This window comes from Myxine glutinosa, chromosome 6 (genome assembly GCF_964187855.1).
Source record: "Myxine glutinosa chromosome 6, kmMyxGlut1.1, whole genome shotgun sequence".
Classification (NCBI taxonomy): Eukaryota; Metazoa; Chordata; class Myxini; order Myxiniformes; family Myxinidae; genus Myxine; species Myxine glutinosa.
In genome coordinates, this window is record NC_136266.1 from 191,157,412 (window position 1) to 191,177,004 (window position 19,593).

Below are 19,593 nucleotides of genomic sequence, written 5' to 3' on the forward strand. Positions count from 1 at the left end.
ACAGCTCGTTCTGCAATTCAATCCCATGTTGTAGACATACACTGCTATGCAAAAGTCAAAACATTTAGAATTTTTATCTTCTGATGGAGATGGTTGTCTACTGTGAATGACTGGGTGGTTGTATTCGGTGGGCTGAGGAGTTTGTTTGTTGTAGAAAAGAGTGCTTTTGGGTTTCCGGAGCCAGAGTGGATAATTTGAGAGTAGCAGGCGGAGCGGTAGAGGGCATCTTTGTAGTGCTGTATGTGGTCCTTGTAGGCTTGGGAGTGAATTGTGAGACCTGTTTTATTGTAGAGTCTTTCAAGTTGGCGAGCACGAGTTTTCATCAGGCGGAGTTCAGGGGTAAACCAGGGAGCAGAATGGGTGAAAGAAACTGATTTGGGGTTTCTATAGGCGCAAGCTGGTCAAGGCAGGGTGAGGCGGATTGTGTGATTGACGGTGTCAAAGGCGGCGCTGAGGTCGAGGAGGATGAGAATGTTGAGGTTGCCGGCGTCAGAGGAGAGAAGGTCATTGGTGATTTTGAGGAGAGCAGTTTCAGCACTGTGGTTGAGGCGGAATCCAGATTGGAATGTTTCATACAGGTTATTGGCAGAGAGGTGATGTTTGAGTTGAGTGACTACAGCGCGTTCCAAAACTTTGACAAAGGGTAGGTTGGAGATGGGTCTGAAATTATTTAGGGTGTCAGGGTTGAGTCTAGGTTTTTCCAGAATGGGGGTGAAGTTTCACGAGTTTTTTGGGAAATCGGTATGGGTAGCTGGATTAAGTTTTGAGTGGTTGTTACATAGTGGTTGTTACATATGCTCTGGGTACATGTGACTTAAAGGAGGAATTGGACTCGCTGTAAACAGTGTAGATGCAAGAAGAGATAGACAGGGACACAATGAGCTGCTTGGTGAGCCATTGAGGTGGATTGGATATTTTGTTGTTGTTTGTCTGGGAGTTCGGTTGTTGAATTGCCGCCAAAAGTTTGTGTGGTGTGGTGTCTGTTGATGGCGGATTGCCTGTTGTGGCTGTGGCTGCCTAGAGTCGGGGAGGTGGCTTCAGTTGTTGATATTGGCTGCGGGTTGTCCGGGGTGCTTTGATTTGCACAGGGGGTGAAGTTGGGATGGCAGTGCATTCATTGAGTAAGTTATTAGTGATAGGAGTAAGTATTAGTATGAGTAATTACGTAAGTAATTATGAGTTATTATGAGTTATTATGAGTAATTATGTGAGTATGAGTAATTAGTATTAGTATTAGTAAGTATGTCCTTCTGGTCCGTCCCTCTTTCTGCATTATTTTATTATCCTTCCTTCTTCCTTGGTTTCTTTTGGTTGTAAATAGTAGTAATAAATCATATTCGTATTTCCTACCTTTTGTCTTCTTCTTCTTCTTCTTCTTCTTCTTCACATCCTTCGTCTTTGAGGTTTCCACATTGAATACCCGTGGCACGATTTGGCCAACGTTCAGGAATCGGGTCTAGTATCTGTTAACAGTTCGTGCCGCGGTTGCTTAAAACCGCTCGGCAATTAACATCTGTCCACGGTACGAACGGGGCTGTGCCACCAGCCTTTCCGGAGGTCGCTGTACAGCGCCAGGGACCACGTCGTTCAGTTATAGAAGAGGGGATTAATCCCCCCTCTAAGGGGATCCGAGGCCGACGTTGGGTTCCACAACAATTGGGGAATTGTTGTTTGTTTTTGATCCACAATCGTTTTGTGGATCTGGGGACAAGCTAGTTTGATGGGACCCTGGGGTCTTCTGTCTATGTGTTTGTCTGGCTGTTACACTGGACTCTTGGATGGGTTTTCATTGGGTTTCACTACTTATTTCAGAATTGATCTGCACCCCACCTCACTGTAAAACTTACTGTAGTAAACTTACACCCTCACTGTAGCTTAAAAGTAGGTAGAGGGAATAGGTAAATTGTGGTGGATATTGGCATCTGTGGTGCGTGTGGTAGAATGGTGTTTGGATGGGTGCATTAGTGGCGCGTGTGCACACCAACAGGGGAAAGAGTAAAACAGGACACCTGCACTCAGTGAGAATCTATTTTGAGTGAGTCACAGTGGGTGAGAAAAATTGACCAGACGGTAAGACATATGAGAACTATTGTATTTTTTTTCATTTTTTTTCTTCTATTTTTATTATTCTATTTTTATTTTCAATATTTATTTTCACTATTTTTATTTTCAATAAATAGATCAGGTTATTTTCATTATTTGTTTATTTGCGAAAATAAATAAATAACAGGGGGAGGTTAATGGTGGTTTGTTGGCGGTAAAAATTGGTTGAAAGTCGAGTTGAAACAATTTATATTGGGATTTATATTGGGATTACAATTTTATGGGATTTATATTGGGATTTATATTGGGATATTGGGATTTATATTGGGATATTGGGATTTATATTGGGATATTGGGATACATTGTAGACATGCCATTGTAGACATTGTAGACATGCCATGGCCAGCCATTGGGCCAGAGGCTGAAACAACCTTGGGGGGAATTCTTGTAGGAAATTTGGAAAATGCGACGTTTCCTCACATCCACAGGTTCGGCGATAAAAAATGGCGCATTGGTGGAAGGACTCCTCCAAAGCATATTTGCTTCCCCGCGCTATCGCGGTGATTAAATGTCGTGGCGATTAAATGTCGCGGCCACCAAAGGACGGACACTGACGTTGCTCGGGCAACGCAAGGGCGGACGAGGATGGGATTAGCCGCCAACCAAAGGGTAGGACGCAACATGCTATAGCACACGACGAAGTGTTGGACACGGTTGTCCATATGCGCACAATGGTTATGCAGAACGAGGGGGTGTATGTGGGATAATTGAGGGTAAGTGTTGTATGTACGTATATTCCTGACCCATCGAAGGGGGTCAGTACTGCTATTATAAGGTTAAGGGAAAGTGCACACAGATTGACAAAGGATCGAAGGGACCGAGAAGCCTCCCACCAGTGGCTCACTGACTGGTTTACAGGATGGACAATGCAGAAGGCACCCTCGGAATTGTGGTTTGTGGTGTACTAATCAAGGCTTTAGTCCTTGCGTGTGTGTGAGAAAATGTTTCACAGGATGGACAATGCAGAAGGCACCAGGAAAAGCCATGGTGATGACCGTCAAGCTGACCATGGATCCAAACAAGCCTCCGGCTGTCTGTGTGACTGCGGACTGCGGATCCTGGAACGACGACCCGAACGAGCCACTGGGCAGGGATGAGATCTCCGCTCCGAAGATTGTTCCTCTCCGAAGATTGTTCTTCCGTGGTCGATTTGCCCGATAAAGATTTTACTGCCAACATTGATTTTACCGATAATGATTTTGATTACACTGCAAAATTGGATTTGGATTCAGATGTGAACCTGATTTGGTCCTCACGGACCCCGCCTAATGATTCTTGTGCTACTTATGTCTCACGGGCTCACAGCAGTTCAACCATTACTGACTCGACTCTGGATGTCGACCCAACTCCGGACCGGACTGCAACACTGGGTCTGGTTGTCAAGGGACCTGACACCAATGATACTCTGGATTCCGACGATGTTCGTCCAAGGACAACGACTTCGACTCGAACAACTTCAACTTTAACTCAAAGGAAGTTTCTCTCCCTCCTTTGGATCGTAATGTTTTGTTTTATGGCAAGAAACCGATGCTGTCAGATGCTGATGTTATGTATTCCCCAGAACATCAGCACCTACAAGGCCTTATGAACATGACCATCGATTGAGCGCCGAAGATCTGCAAGGATTGCGCTTGGAAATGCTTGGGCGAGCTCCTGCTAGGGGGGAGTCCCGGTTGCACCTTCGTGGGCCAAGGGTGAGCCGGGAGATCCTCTCGGGTGTGGACCCCGGCCAAACCAGACGCCTTCGTTGTGGATCCGACGCGCCATTGGATGATCATGCCTCTATGGCCAGCACCCAATTCCATACTCACATACATACGCGAATTGCCCATCAGAGAGCGATGCGGGGTGCTTTGGGCATGTGGCATGGTATCTTTACATTGACTGTCTCCCTATCTTGATTGAATAAAGGCCTTTGGTTGGCTCGTAGATAACGTTGTATCTTAGATCGAAAAGGGCAGTATGTGGGGCCTTGAGATCCCCCTCCCCCTTTGGCTTTATGATGTTTGAGCAATTAACAAATATAACCAATTATATGCTTGCTTTGCTTAAATTATTATATCCTATATATCCTTTGAAACCCTGCTTTTTGTTTTATAAAACTTATGTTACATTACTTTGCCTGTTATGTCTCTTAAGGATTGTATACTTTGTGTGACTTTTATGCCTTGTGATGGCATGTTCTCTTACTGTCGAAATATTCCTTTGGAAACTTGCTATATCCTCATAAGGAGTTATATGTTTTGTAAAAACCAGGCCCTGATGGCATAATCCTTCACTCTGAGAGACCAAACCGAATCTTTCCAGTCTCCCATAAGACTGTTAGATCACCTTGATGTTGGCATTTTTAAGACTATCCACCCTCGTTGAACTTTCCCTTAAACAGGGTTCTAGAAAGTAAACATGTTGATTGACCCATGGGTGACCTCGGAGGAACCGATGAGCCCACCCTATCTTTGTCTTGAGAGCTAAAACCACACCCCAATATATTCCTTTATAAAGTGAAGCTTGATCGAATTATTTCAGAGCATCTTGTTGGAACGTTGGTCTTTGTGAGCTTCTGTTCGACGTGTTTTGCTCTCCACAAGCTTGTGTATGCGAATCCAATAAATATATCAGTTGTTCCTTCTCAGTCTTGAGTCCTAAGTCAACGGATCCCGTCATGTGTGTGTATATATATATATATGTATATATGTATATATATATATATATATATATGTATATATATATATATATATATATGTATATATATATATATATATATATATATATATATATGTATATATATATATATATATATATATATATATATGTATATATATATATATATATATATATATATATATATGTACATATATATATATATATATATGTATATATATATATATATATATATATATATATATATATATATATATATATATATATATATATATATATATATATATATATATATATATATATATATATATATATATATATATGTATATATGTATGTATATATATATATATATATATATATATATATATATATATATATATATATATATATATATATGTATATATATGTATATATATATATATATATATATATATATATATATATATATATATGTATATATATATATATGTATATATATATATATATATATATGTATATATATATATATATATATATATATATATATATATATATATATATATATATATATATATATATATATATATATATCTATATATATATATATATATATATATATATACATACATCAGTCTTGTCACCTGGGTGTAGATTAGGCGACTGCAGTCGAAGTAGCACAGTGCACTGGTCTGTAGTGCAGAGTATACAGAGATCAGTGGAACCGAGCCGTGGAACCGAGCCGGTGAGCGAGGGCTGGCATTGCAGGTAATGTGGTATCCGGCAGTGGGGGGTAGGCAATGTATTGGCTGAGTTAGTGGTATGTGACAGAGTTCAGGTGGGTAACAGCCCTCAATGAATGCATCTCAAGCATCTCCCAGATGGCAGGAGGGGAAACAGTCCTTGGCTGGGGTGGGTGGCGACCCTGGTGATGCTGCGTGTCTCCACAGGCAACGTTTCTGAAAGAAGTCCTGGTTTTGGACCTTCTCCCTGTCGGCTGACTCAGCATTGTTGGTGATCAGGCCTACCACCGTGGTGTCGTCCGCAAACTTTATGGTGTTGGAGTTACGGACAGGCACAGTCATGGGCGAAGCGTGAGTAGAGGACGGGGCTCAGCACACATCTTTGTGGAGCCCTGGTGCTCAGGGTTGGGGTGGGGGAGGTGTGGTTGCCAAACCTAAAAGACTGGGATCTGTTAGTCAGAAAGTCCAGGGTCCAGTTGCAGAGGGAAGTAATAAGTCCGTGGATGTGCGGTTTGGTGGCAAGCTTCGTGGGGATGATAGTGTTGAATACTGAGCTGTAATCAATGAACAGAATTCTGACAAGTGTACTTGCCTTCCAAGTGGGTCAAAGCAGAGTGAAGAGCAGTGGATATGGCGTCTTCCATTGACCTATTTGCACGATAGGCAAACAGGTGCTGGTCAAGGATGGCAGGGACAGTGGCTTTTACGTGAGCCAGGACAAGTCTCTAGGCACTTCATTATGATGTGGGTAAGCACGACAGGGCGGTAGTCATTCAGGTTGGCACAGTCAACCTGCTTCAGCACCAGAACGATGGTTGTAGACTTGAAGCATGTAGGAACAACCGCCTGGGCCAATGACAGGTTAAAGATGTCCGTGAAGACCTCAGTCAGCACTCACCTTAAGTACCCATCCAGGGATGCCGTCCGGGCCGGCAACCTTGTGTGTGCTCACTCTGCATAGACAGCCCCTTATATCAGAGGTGGTCAGTGTGAGCACCCGGTCATCCGATGGTAATGGGGCCTAGATAGCTGGCTCCCTGTTGTGCATGTCAAAGTGAGCGTATAAGTTGTTAAGCTCGTCAGGGAGGCGTTGCTCTTTGGGGGGCAGGTGTTCTTCCTTTTATAGTCTGTGATGGTTTGAATGCCTTGCCACATGCGCCGATAATCTATTGTTGCGGAAATGGTCCTCGATCTGTAGTGTGTAGTTCCGTTTGGCGTTCCTGATGCCCTTTTTCAGGTTAGACAAGGCTACACTAAGCCACGTCGGACTTAAATGCTGCGACACGTGTCTTCAGCAACAAGCGGACCTCCCTGTTCATCCATTGTTTCTGGTTGGGGAATGTCCGTCTGTCTTTCTGGGTTGTGATGTTCTCGACATGACTGTTTATGTGGAATAAAACTGTGGAAGCATATTCCTCAATGTCAGTGTGAGTCCTGCATGGCTTCCTGAGCAAACATGTTCCAGTCAGTGCATTCAAAACAGTCCTGCAGTTATAAACTGCCACCTCTGACCATACTTTAACTGACCTCTCAGATCGTTTGACTCGTTTGATGAAAGGTCTATCTGAAATATGGTTGCAGATAGATGGGCAAAACCCAATCCATAAGCCAGGTTTCAGACCAAGTCCAACAGGAGCTAATAACCAAATATATACACAACAGTAATATCTTGCTTAGTGCTTAGGATGCGTTCATGGAGAAGAGTGCGAATCGAAAAAGTGCTAAAGGGGAAATTATCCCATTTTATACATGGAGATTGGAGATACGTTTCCGACTGATATTTCATATATATAAGCAGTGTATGAGGGCTTCATTGGGGCATTGGTAATAGTGCTCACCTTACTATAATTCACCAAATATCCATCTGTCTGTCCATCCATCCATTCCCAGGTACCGCAAAAACAGCTGAACCGATCGCAACGATATTTTGGGTGGGTAATCCTGGAAACGCCTGGAGTAAAATAGTCTTTTCATAATTTTCCAGTTTTTCCAAACACGATGGCATAATATTTACCGATATGAACAGTGATGTGGCTTTTATTGAAATTCTACAAATACAGACTTGGCATTTAATATGGAATATATATTTTTTCTTGACTTGGGTTTACTTTCTTAACTCAGTATATCAATCTGGTGAGTTTCTTTTACACTTTGGTGATTTATTTGTTAAAAGAACCATGTCACTGATTGTCTGTCGCAGCAAGAAGTCAACAACAGGATTATATCACAGGTGGCATGGCAAAATGTACGGACAGGTGCATTTGATGATTGGCTTCACAGTCGGGTATACAAGGGTTGTTGCGTTCTGTATTAATGGAAAACAACTGCTGCACGTCTCCAAAAGTTATTGCCGCTGCCTCTGGAGATGGTCCGTCAACTCGACAATGCTGTTTGTCATGGAGTGATGGCTTTACGAAATTACGGCATGAAACAGCGTGCTATTGCTTGGCAGTATGGCATCACTCAAGGTCAGGTGTCAAGGATCCTGAAACGAAATGCTCAGAGGGGTGTCCCTACTCCAATACCGAGGCCAGGACGTCCCCGCAGAACCACAAGGAGGGATGATCGCCAGCTGCACCGGTTAGTCCGCAATGGCCGTACCAAGTCAGCTAATCGGCTTGGGACTGAGTGGCAGCAACTGACAAATGTGCCTGTATCCAGAAGGCTAGTCAACCAACGACTGGTTCAAGCAGGCTATCGTGCCAGGCGTCCCCTGAGAAAGTCATGCCTGACAAGACAACACCGCCAGCGTCGACTGCAGTGGGCCAGAGCACCGTCAATGGCAGCCAGGACACTGGAATCACGTGATCTTCAGTGACGAGTCTAGATTGCTGGTCTATTGTCAAGATGGCCACGTCCGAGTGCGCAGACAAGTGCATGAAGCCTACAACAAAGATTGTATAGTGCCAAGAGTCCAAGCTGGAGGTGGTGGGGTGACCATTTGAGCTGCTTTTCATGCAGGGGGCAAAACTGACCTGGTTGTTCTGAATGGAAACCTGGACCAGTTCAAGTACAGGGCCATTCTGCAAGAAACATTGCTTCCATTTGGTCGTGCAGCCTTTCGAGGAAACTTTGTCTTCCAAGATGACAATGCACGGTCTCATCGTGCTAGCATGATCCAACACTTTCTTGCTGACCGTGGTGTAGAGCATATGGAGTGGCCTGCCATGTCCCCGGATATGAATCCGATAGAGAACTTGTGGGCAGAATTAACGCGTCAAATCGACCACGGAGCAGCAGCCGACCTCCGTGCGTGAATTGCAGCAGACAATTGTCACTGCATGGCAAGCGATTCCTGTCCAAACCTTGGCAAATCTCGTGAACAGCATGCCTCAACGTGTACATGCTCTCCTGAATGCTCGTGGGGGTCACACGAAGTACTGAACTGTAATTTTACTGTCCGTAATCCCAGTCGTAATTTAACTTTTGTTTTTGTAAAAAAAAATTTTGGCTAATGTGCAAAATAAAGAGATACTTCTGGAAAACGTACAGAAGTTTAACACAGTACTGTCCATGAATTGAGTTCAATATCAGTTTACATCACTTTCAAGGATCAATTTATTTGTTTCGAAATGTCAAATGTGGTTTTTGTTTCTTTTAAAGGTCACATTAACAAAATCTGGAATAATTTCAACATAATTCCAATGAACTTTTGGTTCTAAGACATCTTGAAAAGTAAGTTCACCCCCACAAAAGAAATATTCCATATGAATAATAATAATAATAATAATAATAATTCATTTATTTTGTATAGCGCTTTTCAAGTAGCCCAAAGGCGCTTTGACAGAGTGGAAAACAATGCATAACAATACATGAAAACCACAATTGCAAAAAGACAAGAATCAATAGGGAAATATTTAAAGCAAAAGGAGGGAGAAGGAGAAGAGATAGTCAGGGGTTAAATGCTGTGGGTTGAATGTTGAATGCAGTGTTGAACAGGTGGGTCTTTAGTGATGTTTTGAATGTGGTGAGTGAGGAGGAGTCTCTGATGGTGTGAGGTAGTGAGTTCCAGAGGGTGGGAGCAGCGATGGAGAAGGCCCTGTCCCCCCAGGATCTGAATTTGGTCCGGATGGAGGGGGTCAGGAGGTTGGTACCAGCAGAGCGGAGGTTGCGGGTGGGATTGTGCCTGGAGAGGAGGTCAGCCAGGTAGGATGGGGCCAGGTAATGGAGGGCTTTGTATGTCAAGAGGAGGATTTTGTACTTGATTCTCTGGGGGATGGGGAGCCAGTGGAGCTTGTAAAGGACGGGGGTGATGTGGTCACGGGTCCGGGAATGGGTGAGTAGACGGGCAGCGGAGTTCTGAATGTATTGGAGTTTATTGGTGATTTTTGAGGGTGAACCATAGAGCAGGCTATTGCAGTAGTCCAGACGGGAGGTGATGAAGGCGTGGATGAGGGTTTCTGCAGCCGTGCAGAGGGATGAGCGGAGACGGGCAATGTTTTTCAGGTGAAAGAAGGCCGACTTTGTGATCTGTTTAGTGTATTTGTCGAAGGAGAGGGTTTGGTCAAAGATGACGCCAATATTCCGGATGTGAGGGGAGGTGGATACTGGGATACCGTCGATGTTGAGGGCAAAGTTATGGGTGGATTTTGTGAGCGTTTTTGGGCCAATGATGATTATTTCAGATTTATCACAGTTAAGTTTGAGGAAGTTGATTTGAAGCCAGGATTTTATTTCAGAGATGCAGTTTGTCAGGATAGAGTGGGTGTCGGTGGAGACGGACTTGGTGGAGATGAAAAGCTGGATGTCATTGGCGAGGCAGTGGAATTGGAGACCATGACGGCGGATTAAGTGACCGAGGGGGGACAGGTAAAGGATGAAGAGGAGGGGGCCAAGAACTGAACCTTGGGGGACACCTTGGGGGAGGGGAGCAGTGGGGGATTTGCAGTTATTGATTGAGATGAACTGGTGTCTGTCAGAGAGGTATGATTTAATCCAAGAGAGGGCAGTGCCGGTAACGTTAAAGGTGGATTCAAGTCGGGTGAGGAGGATGGTGTCAAAGGCAGCACTGAGGTCGAGGAGGACGAGGATGTGAGGTTGCCAGCGTCAGAGTAGAGAAGGTCGTTGGTGATTTTGAGGAGAGCAGTTTCAGTACTGTGGTTGGAGCGGATTCCAGATTGGAATGTTTCATACAGGTTATTGGCAGAGAGGTGATGTTTGAGTTGAGTGGCTACAGCGCGTTCCAAAACTTTTGACAGAAAGGGTAGGTTGGAGATGGGTCTGAAGTTGTTTAGGGTGTCAGGGTTTAGACCAGGTTTTTTTAGAATGGGGGTAACAGCAGCAATTTTGAGGGAAGGTGGGACGATGCCTGTAGACAGGGAGGAGTTTATTGTTGCAATGATAAGTGGAGAGAGAGGAGGGAGGGAGGCCTTGACAAAGCTGGAGGGGATGGGTCAAGAGTGCAGGTGGCAGTTTTCATTCCTATGAGGAGTTCAGAGAGGTCATTAGGGGAGATTGGGGAGAACTGAGACAGGGGATGGCAGGACAAGGGGGGGCAGGTGGTTGGAGGGGGAGCGGGTGCGGCGGTGGTCAAGCTGTTGTAGATGTTGTCAATTTTGCGTTGGAAGAAAGAGAGGAAGGAGATGCAGTTGTCTACTGTGAATGACTGGGTGGTGGTGTTCAGGGGGCGGAGGAGTTTGTTTATTGTCGAGAAGAGTGCTTTTGGGTTTCCGGAGCCAGAGTGGATAATTTGAGAGTAGTCGGCGGAGCAGGCGCGGGAGATGGCATCTTTGTAGTGTTGTAGGTGGTCCTTGTAGGCTTGTGAGTGAACTGTGAGACCTGTTTTATTGCGGAGTCTTTCAAGTTGGCGAGCACGGGTTTTCATCAGGCGGAGTTCGGGGGTAAACCAGGGAGCAGAATGGGTGAAATAAACTTTTGGTTTTTACAGGCGCAAGCTGGTCAAGGCAGGAGGAGAGAGTGTGGTTGTAGTAGTCAGTGAGGTCGGAAGGGGTGTGGAGGTCAACGAAGGGAGAAGTGGACATTTTTTCAGAGAGGGTGGATGAGAATGAGGTAGGTGAAAGAGCGTTTAGCTGACGGAAGGTGATAGTGCGATAATGTCTTGGTGTTGGGGTGGGGATGTTGATGGTCATAGTGATAGCTAAGTGGTCAGAGAGGGTGAGGTTGGAGCCAGAGATGGTGCAAATTTAATCCAGTGGAGCAGACAAGGTCCAAAATGTGACCACGGATATGGGTAGGAAAGTTGACATGTTGAGTGAGGTTAAAGCAGGTGAGTAAATCAGTGAAGTCAGTGGTTATTGTGGAGTCAGTGGAGTCCATGTGGATATTTAAATCACCAAGGAGGAAGATTGAGGGGGAGAGGGAACATAGCTGGGTCAGAAAGTAGGAGAAGTCAGACAGGAATGCTGGGTGTGGTTTGGGAGGGAGTGCCATATGAAATGCCAAGTCTGTAGTTTAGATTTTGATGAGAATTATGAACCTGCCGCAAATGCGGAAGTGGACAGATTACAGCCATGCGAGGGTTTGATAATATCCCAATACAACCGTCATTCAATCGTAATGTTTAATTGTTAAACGTTTTGTTAAAGTATCAATTGATGATTGGAATTGAGTGAATACAATTACAATTTTGAATTCGTAATTGTATTCACCCAACCATACGGGACTTCACATCAGGATTTAAATATTTGATTATGTCACGAATGTTGCTAAAAGTTTATTTTTTATATTTATGTTATTTAATTTGTGATTCGAGTTATGTTGTTTGGAATGAAAAAAAGATAGAGTTCAAGTGAATGACCAAATCCCATGACAGTTTCTACTTTCTAAACGTGAAATTTGCGGATCGCCATTTGCAGATACGCCACGGACCCACGATCAATATTTCTATACATGAACATACCCGTTTGTTTGCGAATGGGTACGTTTTTCATGCAAGTCCTTCACGAACTTGCTGTCCATGTCTGATGTGCGACTGAAGGTGCTACAGGAATGTGGAATTTATTGGTTTCATGCTTTAGCATTCGCCGTTTCTGCATTGTCTGATTGCTTCTGGCCTCCCACCCGTGCGTAGCACGGGTATCTCACTAGTAATTATAATCGATGGTAAACATTTTATAAATACGTAATAAAGATGGTAAACAGCACCTCGGGTAATTTAAGAGCTGCCTGGCCATCAACAATCATACCCATGTTTTGCAAGTTTGGGGAATTTAAGGGATACCTGGCCATCAACCATAACGATGTTGTGAAAGTTCAGGGAATTGAAGGGCTACCTGGTCATCAACAATAACAATGATGTCGCGCAAGTTACTGTGACACTTAAACCTGTCTAAGCAAGCTTAACCAGCTCTCCATCTTCTCCAAACTGCTCACCGAACAAGGTAACTTTGTTTGAGTTAAAGTGGTGGACTCGACAAGCTTTTATCCTACCTGCACTGAATTTTCACCCAAAATAAGCTTGATTCATAATCGTCAACATCGTTATGATAGTAAAAAACACAAATGAAGACCGAGTAAATTGATTCTAGTAACCTCCATATATTGCAAACACTGAATGCATCCAAGACTTTTGTTTAGCAGTGTATAGTCTCCTAATATCCCTTTAAATGTAATATACAAGCACTTCACATGCCATTTTGTTTTTATTTTAACAAAAAATAAATTTTTTTAAAAAATAAACAATTTGTGGAGTACATGCATACATACGATTCATGGATGCACACTGACGGCCCATCAGGTTTGAGGTCACATGACTGTAACTTGGCTGCATGGAGCGTGCAGGGAATGTAGGGGGTACAGCACGACGCATGTTGGGGTTTGGTGCACATCCTGGCAGAGTGTAGTGAACCATTCCTCCTGGTGTTCCAATCGCCGACTAAGGCAAGGAGCAGGACAGGGAATCCATTAGTATTCAAAATCTCATGGAAGGGGAGGGATGGTCAAGTTAACATATCAGTTTGTTAAAGTTTGTGATTCTATCAATTCATTATTTCATTCACTTTACAAAGGTTCCTTGTATTGCATTATTAGTTTCACTCGGAGCCAAAGCTCAGCTACTTATACAGTCTACCACAGAATGATGGTGCAACATCAGGTGGTGGAAGTTGGATCCATCTAAAAAGCACAAAATATCCAACTTGAAGGAAAAATTTGGCATCAACATTATTCATGCCTGTTCTCCCATCATTTTAAAAGTGAATGTTGCTTTTCAAATGCAGCACAGGAAGCTGCCGCTGTAAACGGGAGACTAACAGCACGGCCTGCAATACATTATGAATATGTATTGCGTAGAGTGAGCTTCGTCGACAATGGTCAGTCGATAGAGTACGCAGCACTCGCAAACATCTGTAGGCCTAGGCCTGGCTAGGTTGTTTGATCTTGGGCTTAGAATGAAAATTCAAATTAATTTTATTGAATGGATAGATTGGGATAGAATGCAGGACTTGTATATAGTGGGTGAAAAAAATTTATCAGTCGCGCCAGACCAAAGCAAGATCACGTGTGCAAGATGCTTTTTATGAAAAAGCGAACAATGAACAATAAATTAATAAATGAATTCATTTATAGAGAGCTTCATAAGCGAACCTCCATGCCAATTGCATGTATATGTAAATCCATTCAAAATTTTATGTAAATCCATTCAAAAGGTCTTTCATTTCAAATAAAAAACATTTCAAATTTTTCCCCATTCTCTTGGGAACAAAATTTCATGTCGTCATTTGAAATGTCCACTCCATGATCCACCATCTTGTCACTCCCATGATCCGCCATCTTGTCACTCCCATGATCCGCCATCTTGCTCACGTGATCTTGCTTTGGTCTGGCGCGACCGATAAGTTATTTTCACCTGGTGATTAAAATCAATAAATTACAATGCAGTACTGTACAGAACGGATTTTGAATTTGAAACCGCTCATCATTTACGCCAGCTACACAGACTTCTTTTTTTCACCAGCTACACCGACTTCATTTAAGCCAGGTACACCGATTTCATTACGTACCTGCCAGTCGGACCTATGTACCTGGTCCAGTCGACCTGAAGTCTAGACTATATAGCCTACAGTAGGTAAGTCTTGCATTCTATCCCAATCTATCCATTCAATAAAATTAATTTGAATTTTACTTCTAGGCCCAAGATCAAACAACCTAGCCTAGCTAGGCCGAGGCTGACAGATGTTTGAGAGGGCTGCGTACTCGATCAACTGACCATTGTCAACGAAGCTCTCTCTCCGCAATGCGTATTCATATTGTTGGGGTTTCGAGAACCCTGCACTTGGTAAATTGTTGTAAATATACCCTTTGTAAATTATTGTGTAAATACCTCCATTTCATTGTTAAGGTCAAAGGTCGGCCCCTAGTTAGTCCATGAACAACACGTAGCGAACCATAGGCCCTCTTCGTAGTTATTTAATTATTATGTGTTTCAGGTAAGGCTGTGTTTCCAATAAGTTGAATATGCGTTGCATTAATCAAATAAGATAGGTCCCTTTCGTTGCTTTCAAAAGCGGTGCGAGTGGTTTGCTATCCCAACAAGACGCCATTGCCATGTGCTCCATCTCGGAGAAGGGGGAGGAGCCACCAGAACAGGCGTGGCACGTCGTCATCATCAGAGGTGGTCAGCAAGCCTGACCGGCCAACCAGCACCGCGGTGAGCCAACCGGTAGGCGCGTTCTCAGAGCTGACGGCTTGATACGGCCAACAGCAATAAAAGCAACTGGAGGGACTGCTTAGAGAGACACATGAGGTTCATGAGAGAGGACCGAGGAGGAAGAACCGAGAGAGGAGTGAGAGAGGAGCACCCAGCAGTTTGTTTGAGCACGAGCATCGTTGGGTGCAAGAGTCAGTGCGCTCGGGTCACCAAGACAGCGGCAACATAAACCGCGCTGCCTGCCGGGTTTTCGCCGCTGAAACCATATACGTGGGGCCGCCGCCGGCTGCTCGTTTTCCAGCCCGTAGCGTGGATTTGAAGCAGACCTCCTCCCTGAGCTTTTTCCTGCGAACCTTTGTCCAGCCATTCCTGCCTGCAATTTCCTTTGTCGTGTAAGTCTGGTGTCTGTCCTTTTTGTTGTCTGGGGTTCAATAATTAAGACTGTTTTAAGGCTGCCCTGTGTATCTTCTTCTTCTTCGTCCTGTATATTACTTTCGTTTCTCTTCCTTTGGTTTGTTGTACATAATTAATAAATACCTGTTATTTCTTACCCCTTTTGGTTTCATTCTTCCCAGATCGCTTTCGTCTTTTCCTGATTGAATACCTGTGGCACGATTTGGCCAACGCTCGGAATCGGGTTTCGTCAATTGATAACGGCTCGAACCGCGGATTGCTAAACCGCTCAGCAAATACCATCTTGTCCGTGGTTCGAGCGGTACTTGTCTCCCTGTTTTGCGGAGGGATTGGTGAAGGTATTCGGGATAACACCTTGATCAATAACCCTGATCAATCCCACCCCGCAAAAGAGCGTTACAAGTACCAGGACCGATCGGACGGCCAGCTTAACAGGACAAGGGGATTAACCCCCCCCCTTGCTAACGGAAGTGCCATCCCCCGGATCCGTAACAATTGGTGTCAGGAGTGGGATTTGGACCCGAACCAAATTTTTTTAAAAACATCAAAAAATTGTCAAAATTGAGTGGCCGAAATTTTTATTGATATCCCAAATTAAAGTCGTGCCATGGATGGTCAAGGCGGTCGGATGCCGGTAGGGGAGATAGAAGAGGGAGTAGAATTGACCCAGGACCGCAGGGAGGAATTGGGAGAGAGAGAGGAAGGCAATGAGGATGCGGTAGAGGGTGATGGTGGCGCCTCGCACGAGGTTGCAGGAGCACAAAATGGCGCCTCGCACATGGCGGCGAGGGCTACGCCCGCTGCGCAAATGGGGGTGGGCGACATGCAAGCCCTCATGGAGCAATTTATGGCGCAAATACAGGCGTCCCTCAGCCTGCAGAGAGACGAGACGAGGACTCAGGGTGAGCGATTGGAAAGTAAATTAGACACCCAAAAGGAAGAAGCGAGGGGCACCAGTGAGCAATTGGGAAACCCAAATTGGGGGATTAGAAAATAAATTGGGAGGGGTAAGAAGGTAAATTAGGGGGCCAATTGGAGGACGTGAGTAACCAAATCGGGGAAGTAAAGGAGGGGTTGGCGAGGGACAAGGCCACATATGAGGTAAGGGAAGCAGAGAGGGAGGTGAACCGCAGGTTGAGCGAAGGTCACGGGGGTACGCGACGAGGTAACGCGGTTTGAGAAGCGAGGCGGAGCAGAGCGCAGGTAACTGGACCGGGATATAAATCGCGACCCGGGGTATGGGGAAGCCGGCGACCGCTGAGGTAGAAGAGGGAATTTTAATAAAGCCAGCGGTCGTCGAGGTGAATAAAGAAAAAGAAATAGTGGACATTGGGATTGGAGAGCCGGACTTGGTAGAGCAACAGCGGGAGGAAAAGATGGAAAATGTGCAAAGTCCGTGCTCACATCATGATGCCGTGCTTAATCCTTATAAAGATTTGGAGGTGCGTGTGGAGCGAAGAAGAAGAACCCCGGAGGTGAGACGGGCTGTGTATGGTGCTAAGAGGTTTTTCGGCAAAGTGTTTGGCGCGAAAAGAATTTTCGCGTGCTTGGGATCGAGGTGTAACCCGGGTGCTCGTAAAAGGTCCGTGGTGCGCGTTATGGATGGCAATGGCACGCGTGTGAGGAAAAGGTGTGTAAAGGTGAACGGTGCGTGTGTACGAATGGCGTCGGAGCGCGAGTGTGTTACCAAGAGCGAGGGAGAGTGCACGACAAAGCATGGGAGTGATACCGAGTGCGAGCGAGAATGCATGTCGGTGTGTATGTGTGATGAGAGCGACACGGAGAGAGATGGATGAGGAGCGGGTGCGAGGATGCACGCTTGGAATGGTTGAGAGTGTGCGAGAATGCACACCTGAGTTGGTTGTGGCGCGTGTGCGGGGGGGTGAGGGGGGGAGGGGGCACATCGGAGCGCGTGAGTGGGTGGATGGATGCAAGAGTGCACCCCCATGAGTGGTGCGGAGTACGTACCGGGAGATTGTGCGCAAGAAGGTGCACGAGAGGTGTGGTGTGTAACAGGGAGTGCGGTGGTGGAATGGACGGAGTGTGTGGAATGCATGAGAGGTGCTGAGCCGCCGGGTTTGGTGAATGTAAAAAGGAACGCGTGGTGTGAGCATGTCCGGGGAGCATCGACATTAAACGGAGCAGCGGTTAGACCGACGTTTAACCGACGCGAGCTCTCGGTCCGTGCCGGGCTGTGGGTATTGCGGGAGCCGGCGGGGATTGGTGCAGCGTCGCTTCTGTTCAGAGCGTCGTGCACGATCCAGGCCGGGTCCCGCACCGCACGGTCGAGTCCGGGCTTGGCGACCGGTCCGGTTCGTGGGAAGGTAGGAGGGATCGGAATGGCGCCCCCTTGTGGTGGCGGCGTTCTACCCGGGCAAGGTTGGCCCACCGCGCATGGGAGCGAAAGGCCCTGCGTAGGGATGGTGCGCTTTAAACCTTGGCCCAACCAAACCTCCTCCCCTGAACCAAATGCCGGACGGACCCAACCTGCAGGCGACCAAACCACCGGTATGCATTGCGCGGCTTTGCGAAGCCGCGCTTCGAGAATGTAACGATGCACTGAGAGGCTCAAATGAGTGGACATGTGATGGTGATAGCAGTGAAATTTGATTGGCAAAAATTTGATGGGTAAATTGATTGGCAGATGTGATTGGAAAAATTGGATGGGTGAATTTGGTTGAAATTTTATGCCTTTGATTGGCGAATGGTATATGGGTAAAGGGATGGTAGCTCTGCCATCCTTCCCATCAGACCGGGCACATGAGCTATAGACTTATGGGGTTTGGCAGTGTAAGCTCGCCGAGGGCGGGTTAGGATAAATGTATGGGGACCTTGAGATGACCATAGGTGACTGATTTAAGTAGCGCATGTACCTGTAGTAGGGGACGTAGGGAGGTTAGATGGTTGTTAATGACGTGGTATGTGCAATAGTGTAAGGGATGACTGGGGATGCACTAAGTTAGAAGGGCATCAGGTAGTTTAGATGATGCAGTTGTGTTTGTGGTGAGTATGATGAAATGAGGAATTGGTATGAAAGTGCACGGTAGTGCTGGTTATGAAATGAGGAATTGCTCGTGAGAGATGTGTGTGTGTGTGTGTGTGTGTGTGTGTGTGTGTAGAGAGCGTATCGAGCAGAGTATTGTGAAAGGGTGTGATAGTGCATTGCATGGAGTGAATGGTCTCGGAGGAAGGAGGGTGCAGGGAGCACCAGGTGTGATGGAACAGGTGTGCAAGTGAACAGGTGTGCAAGTGAACAGGTGTGCAAGTGAACAGGTGTGCAAGGAACAGGTGTATGGAGAATGGTTGAATGGAATAACTGGTCTGGAGTAAATTGAGTATGGAATGGACGGTGTGGAGTGAGTATGGTGGAAAATGTGGAGTGGAAGTGCATGGTGCGAAGGTGTGAATGGGGGAAAGGTGGACCCCCTTCACGAATACCCGGGGAGGGTAGTTTAAGAGTTAGGTAGAGGGTACAGGTAAATTGTGGTTGGATATTGGCAATTGTGGTGCGTGTGGTAGAATGGTGTTTGGATGGGTGCATTAGTGAAGTGGAAATGGCTGGGCGCGTGGGCTGTTAGTGTGTGTGTGGTTAAATGGGCACTCCGCCACTGTGAGGATGTCGGCCAGGTGAGGCCGCAGGTGGGCTCTGGGAGCCGGTAGAGTTGTGAATGGGGCCCGAGGATCCGGAGGACGGACCCAGGTAGCCCAGTGCCAGAGGGCACCGAGTGGGGAGAGCGCCAGAGAGCCTTCCCCAGGTAGATAGGTTAGGGTAAGGAGCAGGTAAGCTCGGAGGCAACTACAGTGGCGGAGGTGTGCAGGTGAGCGGACCTGCTGGGAGCGCCACACGACCGTCCTGCAATTGTGCAAAGGCACAGGGAGTTGAATCGGGGGAGTGAGACCCAAAATTGGTGAGCACCACAGATGGTCAATGGGAGTTTGGTTTTTAGAACTGCATAGAGTAAAGTGGCCAATGGTTTGGCAGGGAAAGACCCCAGGTAGTGTAAAAGTGTGTTAGTCATTTAGAAGGTAGATAGAATTGAAATCTCCTCGCACCATCTACATCCACTCGGAGGTGATGACAGTGCTCC

At 45.7% G+C, this 19,593-nt stretch overlaps 1 protein-coding gene across 4 annotated transcripts in view; it reads right to left on the minus strand.

Moving 5' to 3' along the window:
* Positions 1-19,593, minus strand: part of LOC137429322 (protein LSM14 homolog B) — a 130,252-nt gene that overhangs the window by 45,859 nt on the left and 64,800 nt on the right. For all 4 annotated transcript variants that reach the window (XM_068119277.2, XM_078779502.1, XM_068119276.2 and 1 more), the window contains exon 3: positions 13,150-13,318. In XM_068119277.2, the coding sequence (XP_067975378.2) occupies positions 13,150-13,318 (169 nt within the window). The remainder of the gene's footprint in view (positions 1-13,149; positions 13,319-19,593) is intronic.